Below are 26,554 nucleotides of genomic sequence, written 5' to 3'. Positions count from 1 at the left end.
CAGCGATAACCTATGATAAAAACAGGTGTGACATCACAAATGCGCGCGCACCTCTTGGCTCTTTTCACACGCTTCCTCAGTCGTCGGCCACGCGCCTGCGCAACCCCACGACCACACGTGACGTCAGACAGCAGCATGGCGGCCAAGGTGACTCCAGCGACACCGCTTTTGACTGAAAATTTGTATTTTATATTTCTTAACTGTCGACTATTAGCTGCAAGTCGGTGTTTATCAGAAGGATAAATCCTAATAGACGTGTAAACGAAGTAATTAGAGGAACTGATAAGCGTTTTAAACGGACCGGCGGCAGCATCACTGAGCTTATCACTGGACTCGCGCTCAGACTTGACTGAATTCAGTGTCTCTAAGCTTCATAAAACCATAAAAAATATCAGAAATCTGTCTTAGACAGAGTTAATCAGCTTTTTAACAGCTTTTTAGTGTTGTCAGAGATTAGCTTTTGTTAATAAAGTGTAGTCAAGCGTGAGGATCATGCTGTGTTGGCGAAATTGGGCTCATATTAACGTATTCTTCAGGGACTTTGTGTGTTTGTGTTTGTCAATTATATTTTTAGGTATTTTGTGCTTATTTTAAAAAAACTGGTTTGCATTAAATACATTATTTTGACAATTTGTGAGCCTGAATGTCAAATATTAAGTTAATACTTGATGATAATGTTGGTTTGATCGTTTAAAGAGCTCTCCTTTAACAGTTTGCGTTTGAATAACAAAGATTTTTGTGCAGAGGTTATAAGAATTATTTATTTATGCTTTTCACTAGACATTGTTGTATATTCATGGTTTAAGATCTATAATAAATCTCTTTAGATGTACAGGTCATCTTTATAAGTGTCATTCAACAGTAATTCTGCAATGTTGTTGTTTTACAGGTGCAGTTAACCAAAAGGGCCGACCCTAATGATCTGAAGGTCATCTTTCAAAAGGTAAGCTCAAACAGTGGAAATCTTTAATTCAAAGCTTAATTTTATGCATTATCTGGTAGTTATCATGTATTTTTCCTTCTTTTGAGTTGTCGATTGTGGATCATCATTTTCGAACAGACTCTGCAACCTTAGATGCAAAGTAGATAACCGCTTTGGTCTGTCATTAAATCTTGATTTCCTTAGTCACGCTGCATTTTTAATTGTCACACTGTAAGATTAGGACATGTAAGACTTTCAAGTTTACATTAGCTTGCTTTTTTTGCACAGAAAGCGACATAAATAAGTACTTGAATACATTGGAAAGTCTATGACATGCAGTATGAAAGTCTAGACTCTTGTATGTGTTTGTGGGTAAACTGTTATGTGCTTCATATTTCCAGCATAAACAGAGAAGTGCTAATCTATGGGCTTCACATTTTTCTAGTTATTTGTGATGACTTCCGCCGTCTAGATCTTGTGCGTCTGTCAGCTGAGAGTAGTTGTTTTCTTGAGTGGCGTTGGGCTGCTTGGGTGTCTGGTAACACAGTGACTTCTATGCGATGTGGCTCTATTAATAGGACTCCAGCGCGGATGTTTGGAGGAAGACATGAATGTCAGGGCAATAGATGGATGAGTGAAAAATGTCTCGATAAGGTCAGAGGGCTTCAGCTTTTTGTGTCCTGTTTAACTGCTGCTACATTATAAAATCTCCATTATGCATTCAATCCTCTAACAAATGCGTAGACTTTAGGGGAAATGTTTGCTTTGTATTTTGGGGATCTCAAAGCAAAATTTTGCAATTATTGTAATGGTCTTGGATGTAGTTTTGTGTCTGAATTTGTATTAATACTCTGTGTGATGTTTCAATGCTTATAGTAATAAAAAAAAAGTTCAAATGGTCAACTTTTGTGAAATGTTTGGTGTAAATGTACAAATAAAAGCATTTTAATTAAACCCACAGCTAATATACAGAGAAATTTATAATTTTCAAGTGATTTCTTAATATTTCCCCTATATATGTATTTACACACTCCCTTTGTAGCGACATTCATTCTGATTTCTTTCAGGTTTAACTTGTGAATTGATTTATTAAGTACACAGTAGAAGCTACATGATTATAAATGTATTACAAATAAATTTTGAAATGCGTAGATTTTAGGGGAAATAATTGCTTTGTATTTTAAGGATCTCTAAATCTAAAAATCTTTTTTTTTTCTTCAATATTGGACACATTTTATATAATAAATAGGCATGGCAAGGCAAACTTTATTTATAGAGCACAATTTACACAACCATAGTTGATCCAAAGTGCTTTACAATAAAATAATACAAAAAATAAAAACTGGAATTAAAAATATAAGGGAGTGTACATGTATAAAAGTAATACTAAAATACATATAAGAAATAACATGCACGCGTCACTTAAAGACAAGAGAGTAAAAATAAGTCTTTAAATTAGATTTAAAAGCATCCAATGAAGGATAAATCCTGATGTTGCCTTGTGGCTGCAACACAGAAAGCTCGATCACGTTTTGATTTGCAGCGAGACCGAGGGACAGACCAAAGAAACTGGTCATGGGATCTTAACAGTCTACAAGCCGTAAAAGGCCTAATAAGCTCACTGACATTGGCCGTGGCAGAATTGTGCAGTGCTTTATAAGTGAAAAGAAGTATTTTAAAATCAAGTCTGAATTTTATAGGATAGCCTAAATAGCCTTTATTATGTGTAAGCCTCATACTGTACATGTCTCTGAGACTGAATTTTGTTGGTAGATTTATGCTGTATGCATGTATGCCTCACAAGCCGATGTGTCATGAAAAACAGCACTTTTTCACCTGAAATAAAAGATTTTGCAAGAAAAATATTATGTTTTTTTTTTTATATAATATTTCCTAAATTTGATTTTATTAACTAAACTGTGTTGACTTTATTCCATTGTAGGCATGGGCCGGTATAAGATTCTGACAGTATGATAATCTTGAATAAAAATATCAGTTTCACGATATCACGGTAATGTGATACTGCTCTTAAAAAAAGTTTTTTTAAAATGTCTAGGTACAAAACAAAAACTTTTTTCCAACTTTGAACACAATTTATTTTTTATTTTAAGAAACATTTATAATATTTTGTAACAGTAAATGTGTCAGGCTGAACAATTCAAATCAATCATTGATTTTTGCTGTCTTTATTTATTTAAAACAGCATCTTAAGATATTTTTTCTGCTGGAGATGCTGTTGTCCTAAAAGACAAATGTAAAAAAAAAAAAAAAAAATTATATAATAAATTAATAAATAAATAATTGTTTTAATTAATAAAAAAATTGTACACTTACCTTATAAACGGTATAGCGGAAAATTTTGGCGGTTTTAAAAGCTTGAATTTTCCATATCGTGGTATACCTTGAAAACGATTATCTTTCCATGCCTATTCCATTAAAGTTATTAGTTGTTAATTCTCAAATTAATGTTGATATTATTTTAATATTCAAATTAAATTTCTCATCCATATTGAAATAAAAAGATTATACTAATAAAAGAGTGGCAAATGCAATAAATTAAAATCATAACATTAAAATCTTTTTTCATATTCTGTAATTAATTTTCAGATACAGTGCAGTTTTTGTTTATTTTAAATGGGAAAAAAAACTTCTTTGGGCTAAATGGATACACATTGTGGTAAAAAATAGTATAATAAAAATAGTATTGAAACACCATAAAATAGTGTTAAAAAGCTATTAATGCAATTTATAGTTGATCAAAATTGAAAAATACTCGCGGTTAATGTATATTAATTATGTCATCTTTCCCCAGTTGTCCCAGTATGCAAATGCTGGTGCTTGATAAATGAGGTAGATTGAAGCTTGCTTGTTGCCAACAGTCATTAATAATGGAACATGTGGTATTTTACATATTTATTTACATTTTATTTATTTAAAATATATAATGGTCACTGAGTCCCTTTTTCACAGATTTTTTTTTTGTATAAAGAAATTATGCGGGATTGATTACAGATGCTCGTGTTGTGTTTTTCCCCTCAGTATGCCAGTGTGGTGGATAAGGATGGAGAGCGGTACATGACACCCATTGACTTCGTGCAGAGGTATTTGGGCCTCCACACGCAGCTCCACTTCAACCCTAAAACTGTGCATCTGCTTGCCGGAGTGGCTGACACTACAAAAGATGGGTGAGACATCTCCTATCTCCCATCTGTTTTCTAGTTGTGTTTTTTTCTGGACTGAACCCTGAACCTTTAGCTCAGTTTATATGTTAAAGTTCATTCATTTCAAAAAGATTTTGCATAACTTTTTTTGTATAATAATTATAAGACGTACATTACATATTTACTCCAGTACATTTTGTTAACTAGAACTTGTCACAGCATTTATATTCTGCCTCTCTCTGATAATTCGAAGTGCTTATTTCATCCTCATTTTGGATGAAATTGTCTGCTTAATAGATATATGTAAAGTTGGCTTCTACAAGATTTTAGCATTTATTTGTTTAAATATCTATCTATCTATCTATCTATCTATCTATCTATCTATCTATCTATCTATCTATATATCTGTCTATCTGTCTATCTGTCTTTCTGTCTGTCTGTCTGTCTAACTACCTACCTATCTATAATTTGCATCAGATATAAATATTCACCTAATAAATATAAATATTTTCTCATGTATATAAATATATTTATGAGATATGAGATATTATATATATTAGGAATACTCCGATCACGGTTTTTGTAGCCGATATCGAGTAACAATTCCTTGTCATGGTGATCAGCTGATACAGAGTACCGATTCTGATGCTTTATAATACTTAAGTGGAGATCTCTCCTTACCTAGGAGAATAAATCAAGGATGCTGCATATAAACCCTTAAACAAGTCTCTTATAACTATTTAGGTATGAACATGTCAAAAAAATTGGTAAGAAAAATGATTAACAATGCAATTTGGAAACAACATATCTCAATAAAGAAAAAGTTTGGAGCTCAAATTTGACCTATAAGAAGTTATAGTGCAAACCTATGAATACATTACTTTTTTGCTAAAAGGAAATAGGTCTATAAACTACTGTTTTATTGCAATAGGTAAATAATAAGTTATATTATTAAATATTCATCCTAAAAAAAAAAATATATATATATATATATATATATATATATATATATATATATATATATATATATATATATATATATATATATATATATATATATATATATTAACTGTATCTAATATTTCCAGACAGGTTTTAGTGAACATGCAATATTACCAAAAAAAAAGACCTATCAGTTCTAAAAAGGCCTAAATACATGTAAGATTGTTTAAATAATTTGCTCATCTCCAACTAACACAAACACTTGTGATCGGTTAATGAGATCGACCAGAGTACCGATCGAGTCATAAAATGTGATTATCGGCCGATACCGATCTCCGGCCGATCAATCAGAGCATCCCTAATATATATATATATATATATATATATATATATATATATATATATATATATATATATATATATATATATTAGAAAATATTTATATTTGTGAAGTGAATTCTTACATAAAATTTGTATTAGATATAAAATATACACAGTACACACACACATTTCAAGTGAATATTTATATTTATAAAAATACAAATGCAAGCGTATATGTGAGAGAATGTTTATTTATATTCAGATATAAAATATGTATACGATACATAAATTTAGATATCTATGCAGATAACAGCTTTGTGAAGTCTTTGTTATTATATATGTGTGCGCATTACATATAGATAATAAATACATATAATACACACATATCTTATGTCAAAACAAACTTTTATTTTGGATTTAATTAATCGCGATTAATATTAGCTCAGCATTAATTGTTATATTTTAAAGAATTGTAAAAATATTTAAATGTATTTTTAATAATTGTATAAAGCTGTATTTTTATTTAATTCAGTCATTATTCAATTTGTTTTAAAATGTGAGTAATTTCTTGGCATCCTTGCTAAATAAAATGTTTTAAATGGTGCTGTGTGTAGTTTCAAGTAAAAAATAAATTGTGTAAAATGTTTTAAACAAGGGTTGTTTTGTTGTAACATCTCTACTGTTTGTGTTCAGGCTGATCTCGTACCAGGAGTTTCTGGCCTTTGAGTCAGTGCTGTGTATGCCTGATGCCCTCTTCATTGTGGCCTTCCAGCTGTTTGATAAAACTGGAACTGGAGATGTGTCCTTCGGTAAGAACAACACAGACTGAATATTAATCTATAAAATGGACTTTACCCTATATTTGTGTGTGCCACATATTAAATCCCATCACAGTTTAGAGTAGTTTATTTGCATGTTCCATGGTGTTTTATATGTAGGTCATTCCCATTCGTTGACTTCAGTTCATTCAGACATTTCAAGTATCATTGCCTGTGTAGACTTTCAATGTTTTTACAGCCATTCTGTCCCTTTTACAGTCAGCTGACCATAATATAATTATTCTAAACAAACAAGCAGCTTAGCCTTGAACACAGAGTCATTTATACACGCGTTCACGTGATCAGTGGAGCTAGTAAACAGCCTGAGTGATTTTACAAGGTCTGTTATGTGCTGCAGGAGCTTAGTTTGTGTGTGTTTGCAGAGAACGTGCGAGACATCTTCAGCCAGACGACCGTGCACCACCACATCCCCTTTAACTGGGACTGCGAGTTCATCCGCTTGCATTTCGGAAATGCCAGAAACAAGCGGCTCAGTTATCTGGAGTTCGGACAGTTCCTGCAGGTACCACACCCAGATAATTATTTAGGCTTAAAGGTGTTTGAGTATCACCTTTGACCTCAGTGTTGGAGTGAGTGTCAAAACACACTTGCAGCCAGTTAGTATTAAGTCTGATTGGGAGATGTGAGCGCATATTGGCATGTCGACTGTACAGGGTGGGCCATTTATATGGATACATCTTAATAAAATGGGAATAGTTGGTGATATTAACGTCCTGTTTGTGGCACATTAGTATATGTGAGGAGTTTTTTCAAAAGGAAGAGGGTCATGTGACACATCAAACATATTGCGAGTTTCATAAGAAAAACTATGGTGTGCTTAGTTTTAACGTTCTTTCATGAGTTATTTACGAGTTTCTGACCCCTTATTAAAGGGCCTCGTTTCAGCAGGGTGTTTTCACAACTTTACTTTGGAAAAAGTCAGAAAAGTGGGCGTGTCCAGCTCTGTTTGGGGGGGATTGTCGGAGAAAGAAAAGAGGCATGGTGTGGGAGTGTCTAGTGTCTATTTGGGCACGCGCTGACTTTCAGAGTCAAAACACACACACACACACACAAAGGGGAGAAAGTAATGGTGTTTACATGGACATCTGTAGTCGAATTATTTGCCAAATTATTAAATGGTGGACTTTAACTGCAGTTTGGCTCTTTCATTCAGGGAATTCATTCATGCCCCTCACGACAAATGAGATATTTGATTGGAGGAACTGCTCTAAGCGTGTATTTTTCATGCAATGTTTGATACCGCACGGCGAATGAGAGAAAAAAACCCTCAACATGTCCTGCAAACTTAGATGCACATAGCAAGTAGCGTCAGAAAGCCGCGTGTGTTATTCCGGTCACAAAATGCGGTAAAAATCCTGCACGAGGTTAAAGTTTGGTTGTGGTGCTAACATGTTTACACTCGATGCAATAGTTTGTTCGATACGAACAAACTGAATAAACAAAGAGCACTGGTCGCTCACTTACCCAATCTGTAGAGACAGGACAATCACCAGCAACTAGAGCCGCGTCTTTATTAAGAGGAGACTACAAGCGAATCCGGATCTCAGCGTTTGCAGATGAGAACAGCTCTCAGGTAAACAATAATCCTCCTTAGACACGTAAGTTATTGTTGTCGAGCGTCCCGTACACTGTTAATCCACACGTGACTCCAGCTGCGCTCTCACAGAGAGAAAATGAAAACAAAACTTAACTGCAGCAAACTATAAAAGCAACACTTCACGCTTGTTTTGCCAACACAACGTGGCGTCTCTGTCGTCTAAACACTGTGACAGTAATGAATATTAATGAAGTTGCACAATAGAGCGCACTGATTGGTTTGAACCAAGCCTTACTCATGCATTAATGCAAAACACTGTAAGACGTAATAAGACACACTCTGGCACAGACGTCCAGTCTGCACGCTGGAATACACGCTATTATGTCATGACCGTGACGCAGCTTCAAAAATTTGTTTCAAACCGGAAGTACGAATTTGCTTAAAATAACGCAAAAACAACCAATTTACACTTTTTAGTGAAATATAGGTGTCCTAATAGTGTATTTAGCAGTGTGGGACACATATACGACTGTCAGCAGCTCAAAACATGTGTTTTGGTGTTTCGTGACCCTTTCAATGTGCTGCCCATTGTGTTGGATTGTTAATGCAACCGTCTTCTCCCACTCTTCACACACTGATGTGTGACTATGACACCAACACCAATGACTATGGTGTGAAGGTTGCAATGACAATCCAACACAATGAATCAACCCCAAAAATGATTTTAAGCTGACAAAAGCTCAAAAGGTTTCAGTTTTCCCCACCAGTAAAGCTGACAGATGCTAACATTGTCCTAAATGATGCTCAACACACACAGATCTGTTAAAATCACAAATAAAATACTCGCTTTCTTGAACCTTTAATGCAGGGGAGCCACTTAAAGTAGAGGTTACAGGTCGGTGAGAGCCTGAAATCTTTCTTGATTTTTTTTGTCTCATAGTTGAGGCATACCTTGAAACATTACAGGCCTCTCTCAGCTTTTTAAGTAGGAGAACTTGCATAATTAGTGACTGAGCAAATACTTTTTTGCCTCACTGCACACTTGTGCTTTCATAGGAGCTGCAGCTGGAACATGCTCGACAGGCGTTTGTGCAGAAAGACAAGGTCAAGAGCGGCATGATCTCATCCCTGGACTTCAGTGACATCATGTCCACCATCAGACACCACATGCTCACACCTTTTGTGGAGGAAAACCTCGTATCTGTAAGTGCACAGGCCTCTTTCTGGAGTTGGTTGTTTGGTGGAAGTTCCTCTAGATGGAAAGTGAATGTGTCTGTGTGTCCTCTTAGGCAGCAGGGGGCGGCACCTCTCACATGGTGAGCTTCTCCTACTTCAATGCCTTCAACTCTCTGCTTAACAACATGGAAATGATCCGTAAAATCTACAGCACTCTCGCTGGAAGTCGGAAGGACACGCTTGTCACTAAAGGTGCGGGCTGTCTGCAATAATTAGAAATATTATAATTAAATAATATGACATTAACATTTTCCTTCCTCTCTCTCCATTTGTAGAGGAGTTTGTTCATGCTGCAAACAAGTTTGGTCAAATTACCCCAATGGAAATCGACATCTTGTTCCAGCTATCAGGACTGCACTCCCAAACAGGGTAACGTCAATTTTGAAAATGCATACATATGTGTATATTTCTGTTGCGTGCATTACCGTACGTTCACACCGAGAGCGTCCAAGGTTGCTCTGGCTGCCCTGGCGACAACGCTGTCTGCCTTCAGCTCCAGTGGCGAGAGCATCAAAACTCGCTACATTGATCTCGTATTTAAAGGGGCCGTTGCAGCATATCAGTTACATTCCTGCATAAGACATGTTTCTAGCGTAAATGTTGCGCACGTCTTATCAAATTCATACAACAATGGAAGATCAAGTTGCATGTGGTGTGGCTTTGCTCTATTTATCCAATATGTGTCCAAATGTCTGAAATATCCTGAAGCAGCAGTACTGTTTTGTACTGTCACGTCGCGTGAGATTCCCGCTTTTTTTTAAGGTAAACATATATAACATTAATGCACATCAGTAACTCCCAGTAACTTATTTAATGCATGTTCATGTAAGAAAACATTGTAAATAATTGAAAATTCGGCGACCGCAATCATCAAACCCTTGGGAACAACTGTGGTCGGAACCAAAGCTCACAGGTCTGTGTTCTCTGAACTCTTATCAAGCGGTGGACGTCTGCATTCTGATTGCTTGCCGCCGAACCGCGTCATAGCTCATTACCATAAAGTTGACTTGATTTCAACTCTCCTCGATGCCCACGCCGGCGAAGACGCGCCTCGCTGCTTATCGCCGCCGGCTCTCATTGAAAATGAATGACTTCCAGCTACTTTGATGCTCGCGCCGCTTTCGGTGTGAACGTACGGTTAGTGTTTTTCCATTTTTCAGCACTGAATCCAGAATTATTAAGCTATTTTTCACAAAAAAAGTGCCATGAACCAAACCTTCCATATTTGAGGATAATCAGGCCAGTGCAAACTTTGATTTGAAATAAAGATATATCTGAATATCAGACAAAAGGCACAAGACTTAAGTGTGTGACAGAGGTACAATCCCATGAAGTACTACAGATGCAAGCAAATTATGAACAGCAGAAATATAAAGCATACTATTGTAAAGAAACAAGTTTTTTCAGTACAGTTTGTACTGATTGTTCAGATTATGTAATTCTTTTTGTGTTTTTTTGTTGGTTTTGTTCTGCATGGTTTATTAAATCCTGTGTCAATGACACAAAGCTTTCGTCCTGAAAATAGTTTGATAAGCTAACATGATATTAAAATTTTGCTCTTGATCTGTTGTTTCTGTATGTCATGCGCAGACGATTGAACATGACTGATATCGAGAGGATAGCTCCACTAGAGGAAGGATCCCTGCCATATAATGTAGCTGAGGCGCAGAGACAGGTGAGTTTACATGCCTAAGGCCTTGTTTATACTGCCAGTTAAAGGGCCATGACACCCCCCTCTTTCGGTTAAAGTCTACTTCAGAATTTTTTTCAAAAGATGCATGATTAATGCCAGCAGGGGAGAAGGGGAGCGGATAACTGCTGTTGTCAGTTAGCTCACAAAATGAGACACAAAGAGGAGACGCATGAGTTTATAGTTTACAAAGTTAAAATGCAAAGAAATGAACAGTGATTTAATGCCCTGCTACATTTGTTATTTGTAATTTCATATACACATAACCACAATTTATATCATTATAAAGATAAGTGTGTTCATGTAAACCCTATAAATGAGGACTTCTCCCTCAATCCCGCAATCCAGCAGACTCGGTGCAGCAGGTCTCCTGAACTGTCTATTTTAACCGTTAGCCCTGCTGGTAATCTGGAGGATTTAGGCAAACACAGCAGCACAGTGATGTGTCTGAATGTGAACGAACTCCTGATAAAAGACAGCGTCCGCCATTCTCTAATTCTCGTGCTGCTCTCCCGACAAAAATGCTAGCAGCACGCACACAGCTTTGCTGTATGATCGGCCCTGATAAGATCGCGGGGGAAAACATTCAACAAACCGCGTGGATGATGGAAACAAACGCATATGAGCCTTCATGAACGGCTAAATACTGTGCCCTGGTTTCCGTGTCTCTCAGCTCGGGCTTGACACTGGCAGGTCTGGCAGGTCTCATGAATAATTAAGCAGCCGGCTCTTCTCATAGGATAAGAAAACTCTGCTATGAATAATAATGAGAAACCGACGTGTCATCATTGCACTTGCAGTACTGCGCTACGTCGCCGATTTTGATCCCGCCCCAAAAATCGTTTTAAACCCGGAAGCTGAAATTAGCTGACAAAAGCTCAAAATTATCCAGTTTTCCCCACAATTAAAGCTTACAGGTGCTAACATTGTCTTAACTGATGCTCAACACACACACAGCTGTTAATATTTTTAAAAAAAAAGTTCTCCGGGGTGTCCTGAACCTTTAAATGTGACCCAATTTATATTTATATATATATAATTTATATATATATATATATATATATATATATATATATATATATATATATATATATATATATATATATATATATATATAATTTTTTATTTTTATTTTTTTATTGCAATCGTGATTTTGGAAAGTATTACTGCGCTTTGTAAACGTTTATTATTACCATATGATGAGTCTCCCCATACAGTTTGATAGAGCGCTTGGAATTAAATTAAATCTGCGAATATCAGGATGCTGTGTAGGTTATTAAATCTCGAAAAATCATGCTAAATTGGACATCATGCCACTGCTGGATTAGCATATGTATTCTGTTTATCAATGTTTCTTACAATCTGTATTTATTTAGCCAATATTTCCAGTTGAAACCTAAAGTGGTTATGAGGTGTTCAAAGACGGTCTTTATAAAGGTATTGTATTTTACTCACCAAAGCCATATCACTCTGCAGTCCAAGACCGGTTACTCACTGAAGCTAAGCAGGGCTGAACCTGGGAGACCACTAGGGAACACTAGGTTACTGTTGGAAGTGTTGTTAGTGAGGCCAGCGGGGGGCGCTCAACCTGTGGTCTGTGGGACTCCCTATGCCCCAGTATAGAGAAGGGGACACTACACTGTCAGTGGGTGTCGTCTTTCGGATGAGACATTAAACCTGACTCTTTGTTGTCAGTAAAAATCCCATGGCGCAGCTCATAAAGAGTAGGGGTGTAACATAGGTATCCTGACCAAAGTCCCTCAATCGGCCCTTACAATCATGGCCTCCCAGTCATCCCCATCCACCGAATTGGCTCCATTACTGTTTCTCAACTCCCCCCACAGCTAATGTGTGGTGAGCACACTGGCGCTGTTGTCCTGTGGCTGCCATTGCATCATCCAAGTGGAGGCTGCACACTAGTGGTGGTGTGGAGAGACCCCCCCTCATGATTGTGAAGCACTTTGGGTGTATGGCCATACACAATTAATGCACTATATAAATACACATTACATAACTCTCTGGTTCCTGTATATACTCTGATATACTACTGTAAGAATTTGGTTGAGGACAGTGGTAGGGAACCTATGGCTTGCAAACCACATGTGGCTCTTTGACCAAAAACAATGCGCGGCACTGAATTGCGTCACCAATAAAGGACAAACTACTTATTTTTCTATGGCAACCTCATGCACACAACATTCATCAGTGGTGATGGAAAATAAAATAAAAAAATCTGTAAATTGTAGGGATGTAACGGTATCAGAATTTCACGGTGCGGTAATACCTCGGTATGAATGTCACGGTACGGTATTTATTGAATCATTTACAGGAAAAAACAAAACTTATGAAAATACTCCAAAAAAGTGTCAATGACATACAAATTAGTCATCTATCTGTAAGCTTTGAAACAGGAACTTCAATTTTAATAACAAAAAACTATTAAACCATGTAAAAAAAATAAAGTTTCAATTTAGTATTGTTGAAAACTCATCACATTCAACATTTAATCACACTCAGCCCATCTACACAGATGAGAGCTCTGCTAGTCGGACTTCTCATCAAGCATCTCCCGCTGGATCTAATCTCACTATATTTATTAAACGGGATATTTCATTTATCTTGTTGTCTTTATCTAACGACATATTCCCTGACTTTGGGCATTGGAATCTATTACTTGTTCTCAGGTAACGTGTTTTGGCTGAGCGCAAAGATAAGTTAATGATTAATGTAACCACGTACATTCTGTATATTGACTGATCGCTTGCCTTTATTTCCTATAATGTATAAACTTATTGTATGTTATACTTTTAAAATGGCCATTATCGATTCTTAAAACTGATACTCAGCAAAAGAGAGGGTATGTTTCATATTTTCACTGAAATTGAAAGGAGGCAGTTGTTATCGGCTCCGTTTTGTTATAAATATCCACACAGTGAAGATGACGCTCATCTTATGCAGCACGGCGCCTCAACATTTCTGCTGTCTAAGTTGCTAATATTAAAATGAAAATAGGCAGTTCCTTAAATCATGTTTACATTTTATTGTTGAGAAAGTGAAACAACGAAGCCAGGGTGATGTGAATGAAGTAATAAAGTACACTGTTCCCTTTGAAGATTTACCCGTGTCCTCGGTATAATCTGCTTTTCCATATCAAACTGAGAAGAAGAGACTGCAGCCTTGATCAAACTTGCGGAGTCTGAACTTACACGGAGATAATGCAGGACTGAACTGTGCGTGTAAAGCAGGTCGCACACCAGAAGCGACGCTCGGCGGCGCGCCGCGCAGCGCCACGCAGCGCCATGTATTTTAGAATTCTAATCATAGGTTTCTATCAGGATACACACACCGGCGGCTGTCGGCGGCGCCCGGCGACGGCTCAGGACACAGTTCACTTTTCAGCCGCGCCACAGAGCGCCATCTGATTAGTTTCATGTTAAATATCATTCGAATGTGCGCGTCTGGTGTGCGATACTTTAATCTGTCATGTACGCGCCGTGTCGCGGCGCCGAGCGGCGCTTCTGGTGTGCGACCTGCTTTAGAGTTTTCCAGCTCTTTTCATCCCCGCTTCTAGCAGCACACTCCATTTCCGCATTACTGGATCTGTAGCAACAGACCGCAAGGGATGATGGTCAAGCATGGGCTGATGGCAATTGTAGTTTTCGTTACCTCCCGTTCGCTTCATTCGCCTGAGCAAATTTTCTCAGAAGACCTATAGTTTTACCGAGTCATGCGACTTCGGTAATATCGAAAAAAATTAATATTGCGGTATGACGGTATTTACAATACCGTTACATCCCTAGTAAATGGTCCTTTCTTCATTCATGGACTCATGTTTGTTTATTTTTGATTTGTGCATTGACATAAATACAGGTTTTGTTTAAACCTTTATAGCAATATATCTATATAATTAACTTTCTTCTTTAGGAATAAAATATAAGTATTTTATTTTCTGTCATTGCAGCATTCGCATGGGGAGGTTTCTCGGCCTGTGTGGCTGCAGGCTGCAGAGTCGGCCTACAGGTTCACTCTGGGCTCCATCGCTGGAGGTGCTCAGTTCTTGCTGGATTAATTAGATAATTATTAATTTGTGTTTAAGAATGCATTGTAACCTGTAGTGTTTGTGTGCAGCCACCGGTGCTACAGCCGTGTACCCTATAGACCTGGTGAAAACCCGCATGCAGAACCAGCGCTCCACCGGCTCCTTCGTAGGAGAGCTCATGTACAAGAACAGCTTCGACTGCGCCAAGAAAGTCCTGCGATACGAGGGATTCTTTGGCTTTTATAGAGGTTGGATTTGTGCTATCAAAACAACTAATTATAAAATAGGCCTGCATGATTAATAGAAATGAAATCAAAATCTTTAAGCAGAAGTTGTGACTTGTCATGCACATCTTGTCAGTAAAGCATGCTTCTCCAAATGTGCTGGGGGGAAACAACCCAAGAAATCCACATAATGTTGCATTATAAACTGCTTTCATTGATTCAACGTGACCAGTAAACACACGACTACAGAGTCATCAAAGGATTTATTTCAAACAATTGACTGAAGGTATGAAGAAATTTGCAGTGGAAACATGTCATTAAATGTGGTATTTTTTAAAGTTTTTTGATGTAGCAGCAACACAGGCCCTTAGGCTGTACTTACACTCTGTACAGTTGCCTCGAACCGGGCCAAATCACGCTTGTCCCCCCTCCCGTCTCCCCCAACGGCCCGCACTCACACTACAATCGGGCCTGGGCACGCTTGCGTTATCGATGCTGCGCTGTTCAGTAAGCGCTTTCGCTCAGCACAGTGGAGATTTCTCTAGTTATATCGTTTAAGTCGTTTGATATGCAGTGACATGCAGTCAAATATTTCACCAAACAGTCCTTAGGGATGCGGTGACGCGCAGTAAGATATTTTGCCGAACAGATCCGCCACTTTTGGCGCTCATAAACAATCATAAAGCTCTCGTGCTGCAGGAATGAGGAGGTCTGCTGAAGCCGCGCAGCTGTCGTGCAATGAGGGGTTTGCGTCTTTAATAAACTACGGCAGTTTGTGTTCATTGAACAGTAAGATTGATTAATAAATCCATATGAAACAGCCCCTTAAAAGTCACGTCAAGCTTTCAGTTTTGGGCTTTGGCACGTTTTGCACTACAAGCGTACTGCGTAAAGCCTAAGTGAACCACGCTCAGGCCCACCTTTTCTAACCGGGCCAGGGCCGGTCAATTGAACCGTGCCTGAGCCCGATTCAGCGCACTCACACTTCTCAAACGATCTGGAAAACGGGCTTGGGCACATTTCGGATAGCATAGTGTGAGTAGGCCCTTAGTTCATTAAAAAAAAGCGACTCAATCTGCTGTTATTCTGTGCTGACAAACTGACAATGATACAGATCGTAAAACTAAAGCTTCTTTATTTAGTCTCTTGTCAAGACAGGATCTAAAACATTAGTCTCTTGACATTAAACATTAAAACATTAGTCTCTTGACATTAAACATTAAAACATTAGTCTCTTGTCAAGACAAGATCTAAACAGTTTATTTACATATTTTGCGATTGTTTTGCGTTTAATTAGAAATTTTGCAGAATCTTTTTATTAATTTTTTGCGTTGGATTCAGCGATCGCGGAATCGTGGAAAACTAGGAGGTCTGGTTATCATCACAGAATGATTATGTTTGATTTCATTGTTGCTTGATTAAATCATAAAAATTTAATTGAGTAGCTTGTCAGTGAACTTTGAGTCTGTGAAGTAAATGTTGCTCCATCTGCACATGCTGAAGGGTTACTACTGATTACAGAACCAGATTTACTGAAAATATGCACATGATGGTTTTCTTTCTATTAATTAAGCAGCCCTAAAAGTGTTTACTTGTTTCTTAACTTGCATCTCACTTTGTCTGTTTTTCTTCCTCCTACAGGTCTTCTTCCGCAGCTCATTGGAGTGGCTCCAGAAAAGGCCATCAAGCTCACTGTGAGTGTTATTAAACTGACTGTTTAGTTTTTAATGAGCTGCTCATGATGAAGCAATTACATTAGTAATGTGTGTGTGTGTGTGTGTGTGTGTGTGTGTGTGTGTGTGTGTGTGTGTGTGTGTGTGTGTGTGTGTGTGTGTGTGTGTCCTCCAGGTGAATGACTTTGTGAGGGACAAATTTACTACAAATGATGATACGATACCTTTGGCTGCTGAGATTCTTGCCGGTGGATGTGTGAGTATGATTAACTGCGCTGAAATGTACAGGTTCAGACATGATGTGAGCCTCAATTTGGCACAATCTGTTTGATGTAGAATGACATGGAGATTTATGAACAACAATAGATCGAAAAGTGAAAATATTCGCTTCGCATTAGAATGGAAACCTGGCTACTCTTGACTGTCATAACAGACATGAATATTGTGTAGTCTGTAAACAGGGTCTCCTCAGGGTCTTAAAGTCTTATATTCACTGAAATATTGTCTTGTAGGTGTTAAATCATTTTAAATGGGTCTTAATTTTCCTTTAAGTAAAGTTATTTAGTCAATCTAACACACATCCAATCACCAACAATACAGCCTTTATTCCAAAATGGATTTAATTAATTTATTTCCTCAAACTCTCCACACAATACCCCATAATGACAATGTGTAAAAAAAGTTTTTGAAATTGTTGCAAATTTATTACAAATAAAAAAGCTGAAAGATTAGATGTACATCAGTATTCACAGCCTTTGCTCAATGCTTTGTTGATGTACCCTTGGCAGCAATTACAGCCTCAAGTGTTCTTGAATATGATGCCACAAGCTTGGCACACCTGTCTTTTAGAATTTCTGGCCGTTCCTCTTTGCAGCACCTCTCAAGCTCTATCAGGTTGGACGGGAAGCAACGGTGTACAGCCATTTCCAGATCTCGCCAGAGATGTTCAATAGGATTTAGGTCTGGGCTCTGGCTGGGCCACTCAAGGACATTCACCGAGTTGTTGTGAAGCCACTGCATTGATATTTTGGCGGTGTGCTTTGGGTCATTGTCCTGCTGGAAGATGATTCGTCGCCCCAGTCTGAGGTCATAAGCACTCTGAAGCAGGTTTTCATTCAGGATGTCTCTGTACATTGCTGCATTCATCTTTCCCTCTATCCTGACTAGTGTTCCAGTTCCTGCTGCTGAAAAACATCCCCACAGCATGATGCTGCCACCCCCATGCATCACTTTAGGGACGGTATTAGCCTGGTGATGAGCCGTGCCTGGTTTTCTCCAAACGTAATGCCTGGTATTCACTCCAAAGAGTTGAATTTTAGTCTCATTAGACCAGAGAATTTAATTTCTTATGGTCTGAGAGTCCTTCAGATGCCTTTTGGCAAATTCCAGGCGGGGGGTGGCTTCCGTCTGCCCACTCTACTATACAAACCTGATTGGTGGATTGCTGCACAGAGCTCAGACAGAGTGACCCTTCTCCCCCTGATCACTCAGCTTAGATGGCCGGCCAGCTCTAGGAAGAGTCCTGGTGCTTCCAAACATCTTCCACTTACGGATGATGGAGGCCGCTGTGCTCATTGGAACTTTCAGAGCAGCAGAAGTTTTTCTGTAACATTCCCCAGCCCTGTGCCTCGAGACAATCCTGTCTTGGTAGTCTACAGACAATTCCTTTGTCTTTATGCTTGGTTTGTGCTTTGAAATGCTCTGTCAACCCTGGGACCTGTATAGGCGTATGCTTCTTCAAATCAGAACTCTAATGAAGCTGCTGAAACATCTCAAGAATGATCAGTGGAAACAGAATGTACCTGAGCTTAATTTAGAGCTTCACGCCAAAGGCTGTGCATACTGATGTACATTTCTGATGCACTGTTAGTCTGAAATAAAATTTTTGATGTTCTTAAATTTGATTTAGTGAAACCTGCTGAAACCCTGGTAAAGTGTAGTTCTTCATTGGCTAAACCTTCTATCTCTGCCTTTCCAGGCTGGTGGTTCGCAGGTTATCTTCACCAACCCTCTGGAGATCGTCAAGATTCGTCTGCAGGTTGCTGGTGAAATCACGACAGGCCCCAGAGTGAGCGCGCTCAGTGTGATTCGAGACCTCGGCTTCTTCGGCCTCTACAAGGTCTGTATTAAAAACACTCTTTCCATTCAGAACTGACTTTGTAACCACTTTCCTGAATCACTGTCAGAATAGCAATCCTTTAATGCAGTGTTTCTCAACCACGTTGCTAGAGGACCACCAGCACTGCATAATTTTCATGTCTCTTTAATGATCCTGTGAAATTAAAATACTTTTTTTTTTTAAGATGTTAGTTTTAAGGATATCTATAAGCTAGTGTGAACCAAAACAATTGCAAAATTCTCATTTTGAAGATAATAAACCTTTAAAGTTAGTAGTTTGTCACTTCACTTCTAACTGGACTAACGATTTTATTCATGTCACCTCATACTAGTTTCTCATCAAATATTAACCAATCAAATGCTTTCTATTATCTCACATGCCCCGCCCCCTTCAGTACGCTTTCCATTGGCTTTTAATTTGATGCGCTTGAGCTCAATCACTCTCACTGGCAGAGCTGTGATAAAACAAAATGCTATTGGCTGTTTTTTTAAAGGGGGAGGAGCTACTATGTCCCATCCTCTCTTCATTTTTTCAGTGGAGTTTTTTAAAGCACTTAATGGGACCTTCACCCAAACACACCTGATTCAGATCATCGGCTCATTAGCAGAGACTGAAACACCTGTAATGGGTGTGACAAAGGAGATATCCAAAATTTGCAGTGTTGGTGGTTGGGAAACACTCCTTTAATGTAAGGTGAATGTTAATGTTTTTTTGTTTGTTTTTAAACTCCACAGGGCGCCAAGGCTTGTTTCCTCCGAGATATTCCCTTCTCTGCCATCTATTTCCCTGTTTATGCTCACACGAAGGCTTTGCTGGCGGATGAGGATGGCAGACTAGGAGCTCTGCAGCTGCTGAGCGCTGGTGCCATCGCAGGTCAGAACAAGTTTGAGTTTCTTTCTTCTGTTGAACACAGAGGAAGATATTATGAAGAATGTTCGAAACCTGTAACCATTGACTTCCATAGTATTTGTTTTTCATTCTATGGAAGTCCAAGTGGTGTCCAAGAGAGGAAACTCATATATGGTGACACATTTCAGTTTTGGGTTTGAGCTCCAGCCATTAGGGTGCTGCCTAAAATAAAACCCCGCCCCCTATTCAATATTCAGTTTCCGTTGGAAGTACATCATCATACTGAAATAAAAGTCTGCAGCTACTTCCGCTTCACACAGACTTTAATCATGCTCTCTCCAGTGATTCCCTTTCATGCCTTAATAGACGTCTGGATGATTTGGATTGACAGGTGTTCCTGCCGCCTCATTGGTCACTCCTGCCGATGTCATCAAAACACGACTGCAAGTGGCCGCCCGTGCCGGTCAGACCACGTACAATGGAGTGATCGACTGCTTCAGGAAGATTATGAAGGAGGAAGGCTTCCGAGCGCTGTGGAAGGGAGCTGGAGGTACACACACACACACACACACACACACGCACACACATACACACAGTCGTATGCATGTGTATTCACTCACTAATCTCTCTCTCTGTTCTCCGCAGCTCGTGTTTTCCGCTCGTCTCCTCAGTTCGCTGTGACTCTGCTGACCTACGAGCTCCTGCAGCGATGGTTATACGTTGACTTCGGAGGACAGTAAGTGCTAATCAGAAGTTTCTCACAGACGTACGATCTACATTTCTCACAAGGAAATACAGTTGAAAACACAATTATTAGTCCTACTGTAAAATAATAATTGTTTTTTCTTCCAAGTGATGTTTAAATAGAGCAAAGCAATTTTTTCCTGTTTTATTTATTTATATATATATATATATATATATATATATATATATATATATATATATATATATATATATATATATAGCCAGTGCTGATGATATGGCATTTAAACAAAGTAATAATCAATTTATTCAGTATTTTTACATTTGTAATTAAACTTTTTCTCAGAAGTTCTAAATGAAGAAAGATAATAACATATAAATGAGCAAATTTTTTCGTTTTATACTTAATTATTTAAAGAGGAAATAGTCATTTCCATATACATTAATAGATTTTTTTTATTGGATTTACAGAAAAGCTACTACAACTATTGTGTAATATATCATCAGGATATGAGATGACTTGTATTGTCAAATGTGTTTTTGAAATGTATTTCTGCCTGTTTCACACCGCACGCACGAGCAGAGCATGCGCTGCGTAAATGGAGAGCAGAGGCAGTGCCACAGGCGTTTGCCTTTCACACCAGCTGCATCTGCAGTCTGGGTCGGCGGCTGTTGCACAGATCAGTCTATCTTCATATATTCTATCTTCTTACCTATATATATATATATATATATATATATATATATACACACACACACACACACACACACACACACACACACACACACACACACACACACACACACACACAGTTGTAGTCAGAATTTTTAGCCCCCTGGATTATTAGACCCTCTGTTTATTTTTTCCCCAGTTTCTGTTTAATGGAAAGATTTTTTAACACATTCCTAAACATAATAGTTTTAATAACTGATTTATTTTATCTTTGTCATGATGACAGTAAATAATATTGTACTAGATATTTTTCAAGACACTTCTATACAGCTTAAAGTGACATTTAAAGGCTTAACTAGGTTAACTAGGCAGGTTAGGGTAATTAGGCAAGTTATTGTATAATGATGGTTTGTTCTGTTGACTATCAAAAAAAATTAAGCTTAAAGGGGCTAATAATTTTGACCTTAAAATAGTTTTAAAAAAATTAAAAACTGCTTTTATTCTACAAAGCAAAATAAAAACAAAACAACTAAGGCTTTCTCTAGAACAAAAAATATCATCAGGGCATCCACTGCGTTAAACATATGCTGTTTAAGTTGGCGATTCATTCCACTGTGGACACCTCAGATTAATAAAGGGACTGAGCTGAAAAGAATATGAATGAATGAATATTTATACTTTTTTTTTTTTAACCTTTTATCTGCACCAAGGCCTGCGGCAACTTCCTCCCATGCTATTTCCATAACCTGCAAGTCTTTATTTTACAAATTATATACAGTAGATCCTAAAGAGCTGTATACTTCTCAAGCTCTATGAGGAGTGACATTCATGTCTTTTAAGGTGGTCAATCGCCTGTGATATGTCATTTTGTTTTTGATCATACGCATGAAGCTTATAGTTATAATAAAATATAGTTATGATGATATGTGTACATGATCAAACTAGTGTGCAACTTAAGGCAAGGCAAGGCAAGTTTATTTATATAGCACATTTCATACACAGTGGCAATTCAAAGTGCTTTACATAAACAGGAATAAAAAAAGACAAGTTTAGGAACATAAAATGCAGACAATAAAAATTATTAAAAACAGATAAAAACAAATTAAAATGAGTTAAAATAGGTTATAAAAGAATGAAAAAGAAAACGAAAAACATAATAGTGCGATCTGTCGGACGCAGCACAGTGCTTAACCAAAACTAATACTAAAATCTTTTTTGCTTTTGTAGTTTGGGCCCAAACAAATATTTGTTGCATCTTTTATTTGGTTATGTTCATTTGATTGACTATTTAAAAGTCAAGGGATACTATATCGATGCATTTATTGGGTAAAATTGTACTTTTTATTTTATTTTTTTATTTTTTTACTGTAATTCAATGTGTTTTTGGTCATTATCAATGCAATGGCACTGTAATTGAGCCCAAACTGCAAAAATAGACCAGCGCCGAAACTATCGCTGAAATGCTGCTTCCGCTTGACATATGAAAGCTCTAATCTGTTAACATGGATGCTGAAAAAAACGTGCTGCTAACACTCTGCTGGCATGTGCGGTGTAAAACAGCCGTTAAAGGAGGTTAGTTTTAATATTACGGCTGCATGTCGAGTCTTTCTGCGGTCAGAAAAGTCTAACGCTTCTCTTCTCATTCCAGTCGTCCTGCTGGTTCTGAACCAACACCCAAATCACGGATCTCTGAGCTTCCTCCGGTCAGCTCTGAGCATGTCGGTGGTTACCGTCTGGCAGCCGCCACATTCGCCGGCGTGGAGAACAAGTTCGGACTTCACCTGCCCAAGTTCAAATCCTCCGGCATCTCAACCATCCATCCCGAAACACCCAAGGAAACAGCCGGCGCTTCCTAAAACAACTCCTGCTCCGCTCTCCATGGCCTTGTCCTCCAGTGGCTGCATGCCTCCATCTCACAGTACATCTGCCTACACTCTTCACTCTTTCATTTCTTTCAGTTTCCAGGTGGGGGACATGGGGAAATTCAGCTCATTTTCAGGGTAACCCTCATCAGTGCCTCGGTTTTGATGAAGAACACTGGTCACAGGTCATAGTTAGTGTGTTTTCTGAAGCACAGGGTAGATTTGCCACACTGATCAAGACCTAAAGCGACACGCGCGCTCAGTGTATTATCAAACAAGGGCTCTAGAGAAGTTCAGCAGCCACTGGCTAATGCTAAAACACCTAACATGAAACACTCCTGAGAGAAAAGCCTAGTGTTGGTTTTTTTTGTTGTTGCTCTGCTCCCCGAGACGCACATCTTGCTGCTTTTTGAGTTTTATCCTGATGATTATGATGTATTGATGTGACCGAAGCATGCTGTTAGCGCTCTTCATTTGGCTTTGCGTAGCTTGCACATGTACTGTATATACATGTACATCTCAATCCACGGAGAGTCTCGCTCTCTGCGTCACACTGAGCGATGTACAGAGGTTTCAAAACTTGATCCACTGATCCCCAAAACAAAGTCATGATTGGTTTGAAACGTAGGAAATAATTTAAATGCATTCGTTCTTGTATTTTATGGAAAATAAATCAATACTGTTAAATTTTATTTCTAGTTTGTGAAGGTTTTATTGGGTTTGTTACAGATACAAAAAAAGAGGTGAATGAGTGGAAAGTATTGCAGGAGCAAACACGAGTGCAGGGCAGCAGGAAGTCAGACAATCATTTATATAGAAATCACATGCTAATTCTAGCTGGGGAAATAATAATTGATGATCATGTGATCTAATTGATTACTAGCTATGTTTCCATCCACCTATTCTTATGCGCAATTTGCATATGCGCATAAAAAAACTGTTAATGACGTGATGCGCATAATATTTGAAAATGCGCATAAAAGCCGTATGCACATGATTGTGTAGGATAAACATTTTATTTGATAAGAAAAGATCAGCATAAACTATGATGGAAGCACTTTAATTCAACAAATACCAGTATATGTGATTCTGTGATAAGAGATCATGTGATGATTAAAATGTGTATAAATGGACAAACCAGCAGGCTGAGCACACTGTAAAACATCTGAACTGTTGTTTTGGTCATTCTAAAATGCCTTACCGTTTTAGTCTTGTATTATTAACAGGGTTCAACGCTAAGGATTTCTTCTACTGATCCGATTGGGCCAATAGTTCAGACTTTTACTTGCCCTGTCAAAATTTTCACTGGCCCCATCAAAAAAAAAAAAAGCCAAGTTAATAGTTATTTTTTAGCTACATATTTTAAATAATGTGTCAAATTAATTTACGAATCTTTAAAAAAATTTTAATAAATGTATAATGAGCAAAATTCAGTGTTATGCAAACAAAAAGTGCAGTGTGGAAAATGTGGAGGTGTTTTATTGCAGTTCCAAATTATTTAACAAAAGTTGGCTGACTGGCAAATTGTGCAAACATTTTTTTAAATAAATAAATAATCGCTTCATTTTTTTCCTTGTGTTCTCATGCAAATGTCTGCTTCCAAGACGTTATAAACAGACATTTTATTTTAGCCTCACATTTTTTCATGTTGCCGCCGTGATGTCGTCTCTACTGGTTGTTACCAGGTTACGAAAAAAATAGCATGCTGAAAACATTAAATCAGATTAGAGGATTTGAAAAGCAATATGGTGTTTACGACATCACAGAGAAGGTTGCATTTTAAGACCAAAGAGCACAAACTTAAAATTAACAAATTAAACTTTAGTGACAAGGCGGCACTGTCCCAATCGGGCCAGTAATAATCCTGTCTACTGTCCCAAGCGTCTCTCACACTGGCCCCCGGCCATAGGGCAGCCCTTATTGTTGAGCCCTGATTAATGGCCTCCAGAATCAAGAGCGTCTGCACTCCGCATCTGACACCTTCAAATGCCACTACGCATTCACTGTGTGTCGGCATTGTCTTCTGAGGCGCAAGTCATTTATTAGGTGAAGAAAAGATTGACGCAGCTTTTCCTACTGCAGCAAATTCCGTTATTACTGTTGATTTTTGGCACCAGTTAATCAGGAAGTGTCGATTTTCTTCACTTTGATTCGTTAATTGGAAGCGCTGCTTTGTCCGCACATTTTTCTTGCGATAATTCAGTTTTGCGCATAAAGTTCATTGGCATTTTTGGATGGAAACATAGCTACTGGAGAAGACTGTGGTCTAATCGCATTCCCATACGAATAAGAGAATTTTAAGCAAATATATAAACACTGAAATATTTGAAAATGTTTTCAGCTACATTAGCAGATTAACTCTTTAACTTTCACTCTAAAGGCTCGTTCACACCAGGACGCTTTTCGTTTGTTTATGGTCAGCGTTTTTCCCGATTCAAACCCAAGCCATTTTTCACTGGCGTCGAGCAGAAGAGTATGCAAAATCACTCCTTGACGTTGGATAGCGCTACACAACTTTAAGCTTCTGACAATCACTCGTAACACAGAAGAAAAAAAGAAATGATTATTGTTCCCAGTGCAATAAGCAGCTCTACGTTCATATTACCTCTAGGCATCTTCTTCAATGTGCGCTCGCATTGACAGTTTTGCACTTGAGCGCCTCCCAGTGCTGTTTACTGTAACTTCAGCAGCTCCGTGCACATGACCAGAAGTGCCAATCTGATTGGTGGAGAAGGTTTTGATGCTGCATGTCAAAACAAAGAAAACAAGCATGAGGCGTTTCTTTAAAAATGAGACTATCGTGCCTGGCATTTTGCGCGTTGGTGTGCACGATCACATTTGTTCCCCTTATTTAGTCACAAGGCGTTAAACGTCGACGGAAAATGCGAGCAAAAAGCATCCGGGTGTGAACAGGCCTTAACTGTGCGTGATTCAACACTTTCAGTTAAAGAGTTAATAAGAATAAATGTCTTCCTTGAATCGTCAGCAGGGCGTCACGGTAAATCTAGAACAGATTATTTTCAGATATTGCTTTAGATGTGGTTATAAATGAAAGAACCAGCTTAATTTGAACCATTATCGGCTGGTTGTTTCCACACATCAGTGTTCAAACACCATGTAAAAATGCATTTTGAATAATGGGTCCCCTTTAAATTTGTCATCAGAAGTGAGTTCAGAGACTCAGACTAATATAGTCAGTGATGTCCTTTGGAGTCTGCAGATATTTCCTTTCATGCTCAAACAGCACTATTATACACTGAAGTAAGTTAAACACGTAAAGCGTATAACAGATTACCCCTTTAAAGAGTCTCAAGCTCCTTATCCTGAGCACAAAGTAAAGAAATCCGCTTTATTGAACTTTTTCTGCAATTGTAAATATCCGTTTTAAAATTGCGGATGTGTCTGACTTTTCTTTTTGTTGACCCTGATGAATGTTTGATCAGATACAGAGGTAAACGTATATAGCACTAAACTCAGAAAACAACGCTTAAAGGAAACAAACAAAACACAACAGCTCTGGTTCAGAAAATGAGTCTAGCTCAGGGATGGGCAAACTCGGTCCTGGAGGGCCGGTGTCCTGCACAGTTTAACTCCAACTCTAATCAAACACACCTGCTTATAGATCTCTAGTGATCTTGAAGACACTGATTGGCATGTTCAGGTGTGTTTGACGAGTGTTGGAACAAAACTCTGCAGGGACACCGACCCTCGAGGATCAAGTTTGCCCATCCCTGAGCTTGCTTTTGGCTGGTTTGACTTTCTGCA

At 38.2% G+C, this 26,554-nt stretch overlaps 1 protein-coding gene across 2 annotated transcripts; it reads left to right on the top strand.

The window, feature by feature from the left end:
* On the top strand, window positions 1–23,481 carry slc25a12 (solute carrier family 25 member 12). Of its 2 annotated transcripts, none has more exons than XR_012407205.1 (18): window positions 1–147; window positions 890–943; window positions 3,962–4,107; window positions 6,040–6,155; window positions 6,548–6,687; window positions 8,779–8,925; window positions 9,012–9,150; window positions 9,234–9,327; window positions 10,549–10,633; window positions 14,610–14,694; window positions 14,777–14,935; window positions 16,553–16,605; window positions 16,760–17,303; window positions 17,470–18,703; window positions 19,438–19,576; window positions 19,944–20,102; window positions 20,198–20,288; window positions 22,576–23,481. XR_012407205.1 is itself a non-coding variant. In NM_212782.1 (18 exon segments), coding segments are annotated over 18 exon segments (2,049 nt in total). In that variant the 5' UTR covers window positions 90–135; the 3' UTR covers window positions 22,784–23,481.
* The last annotated feature ends 3,073 nt before the right edge of the window (window positions 23,482–26,554 follow it).

This window comes from Danio rerio, chromosome 6, assembly GCF_049306965.1.
Source record: "Danio rerio strain Tuebingen ecotype United States chromosome 6, GRCz12tu, whole genome shotgun sequence".
In the NCBI taxonomy this organism is placed as follows: domain Eukaryota; kingdom Metazoa; phylum Chordata; class Actinopteri; order Cypriniformes; family Danionidae; genus Danio; species Danio rerio.
The sequence above is the reverse complement of the archived record's forward strand: the minus strand, read 5'-3'. Positions and strand labels throughout refer to the sequence as shown.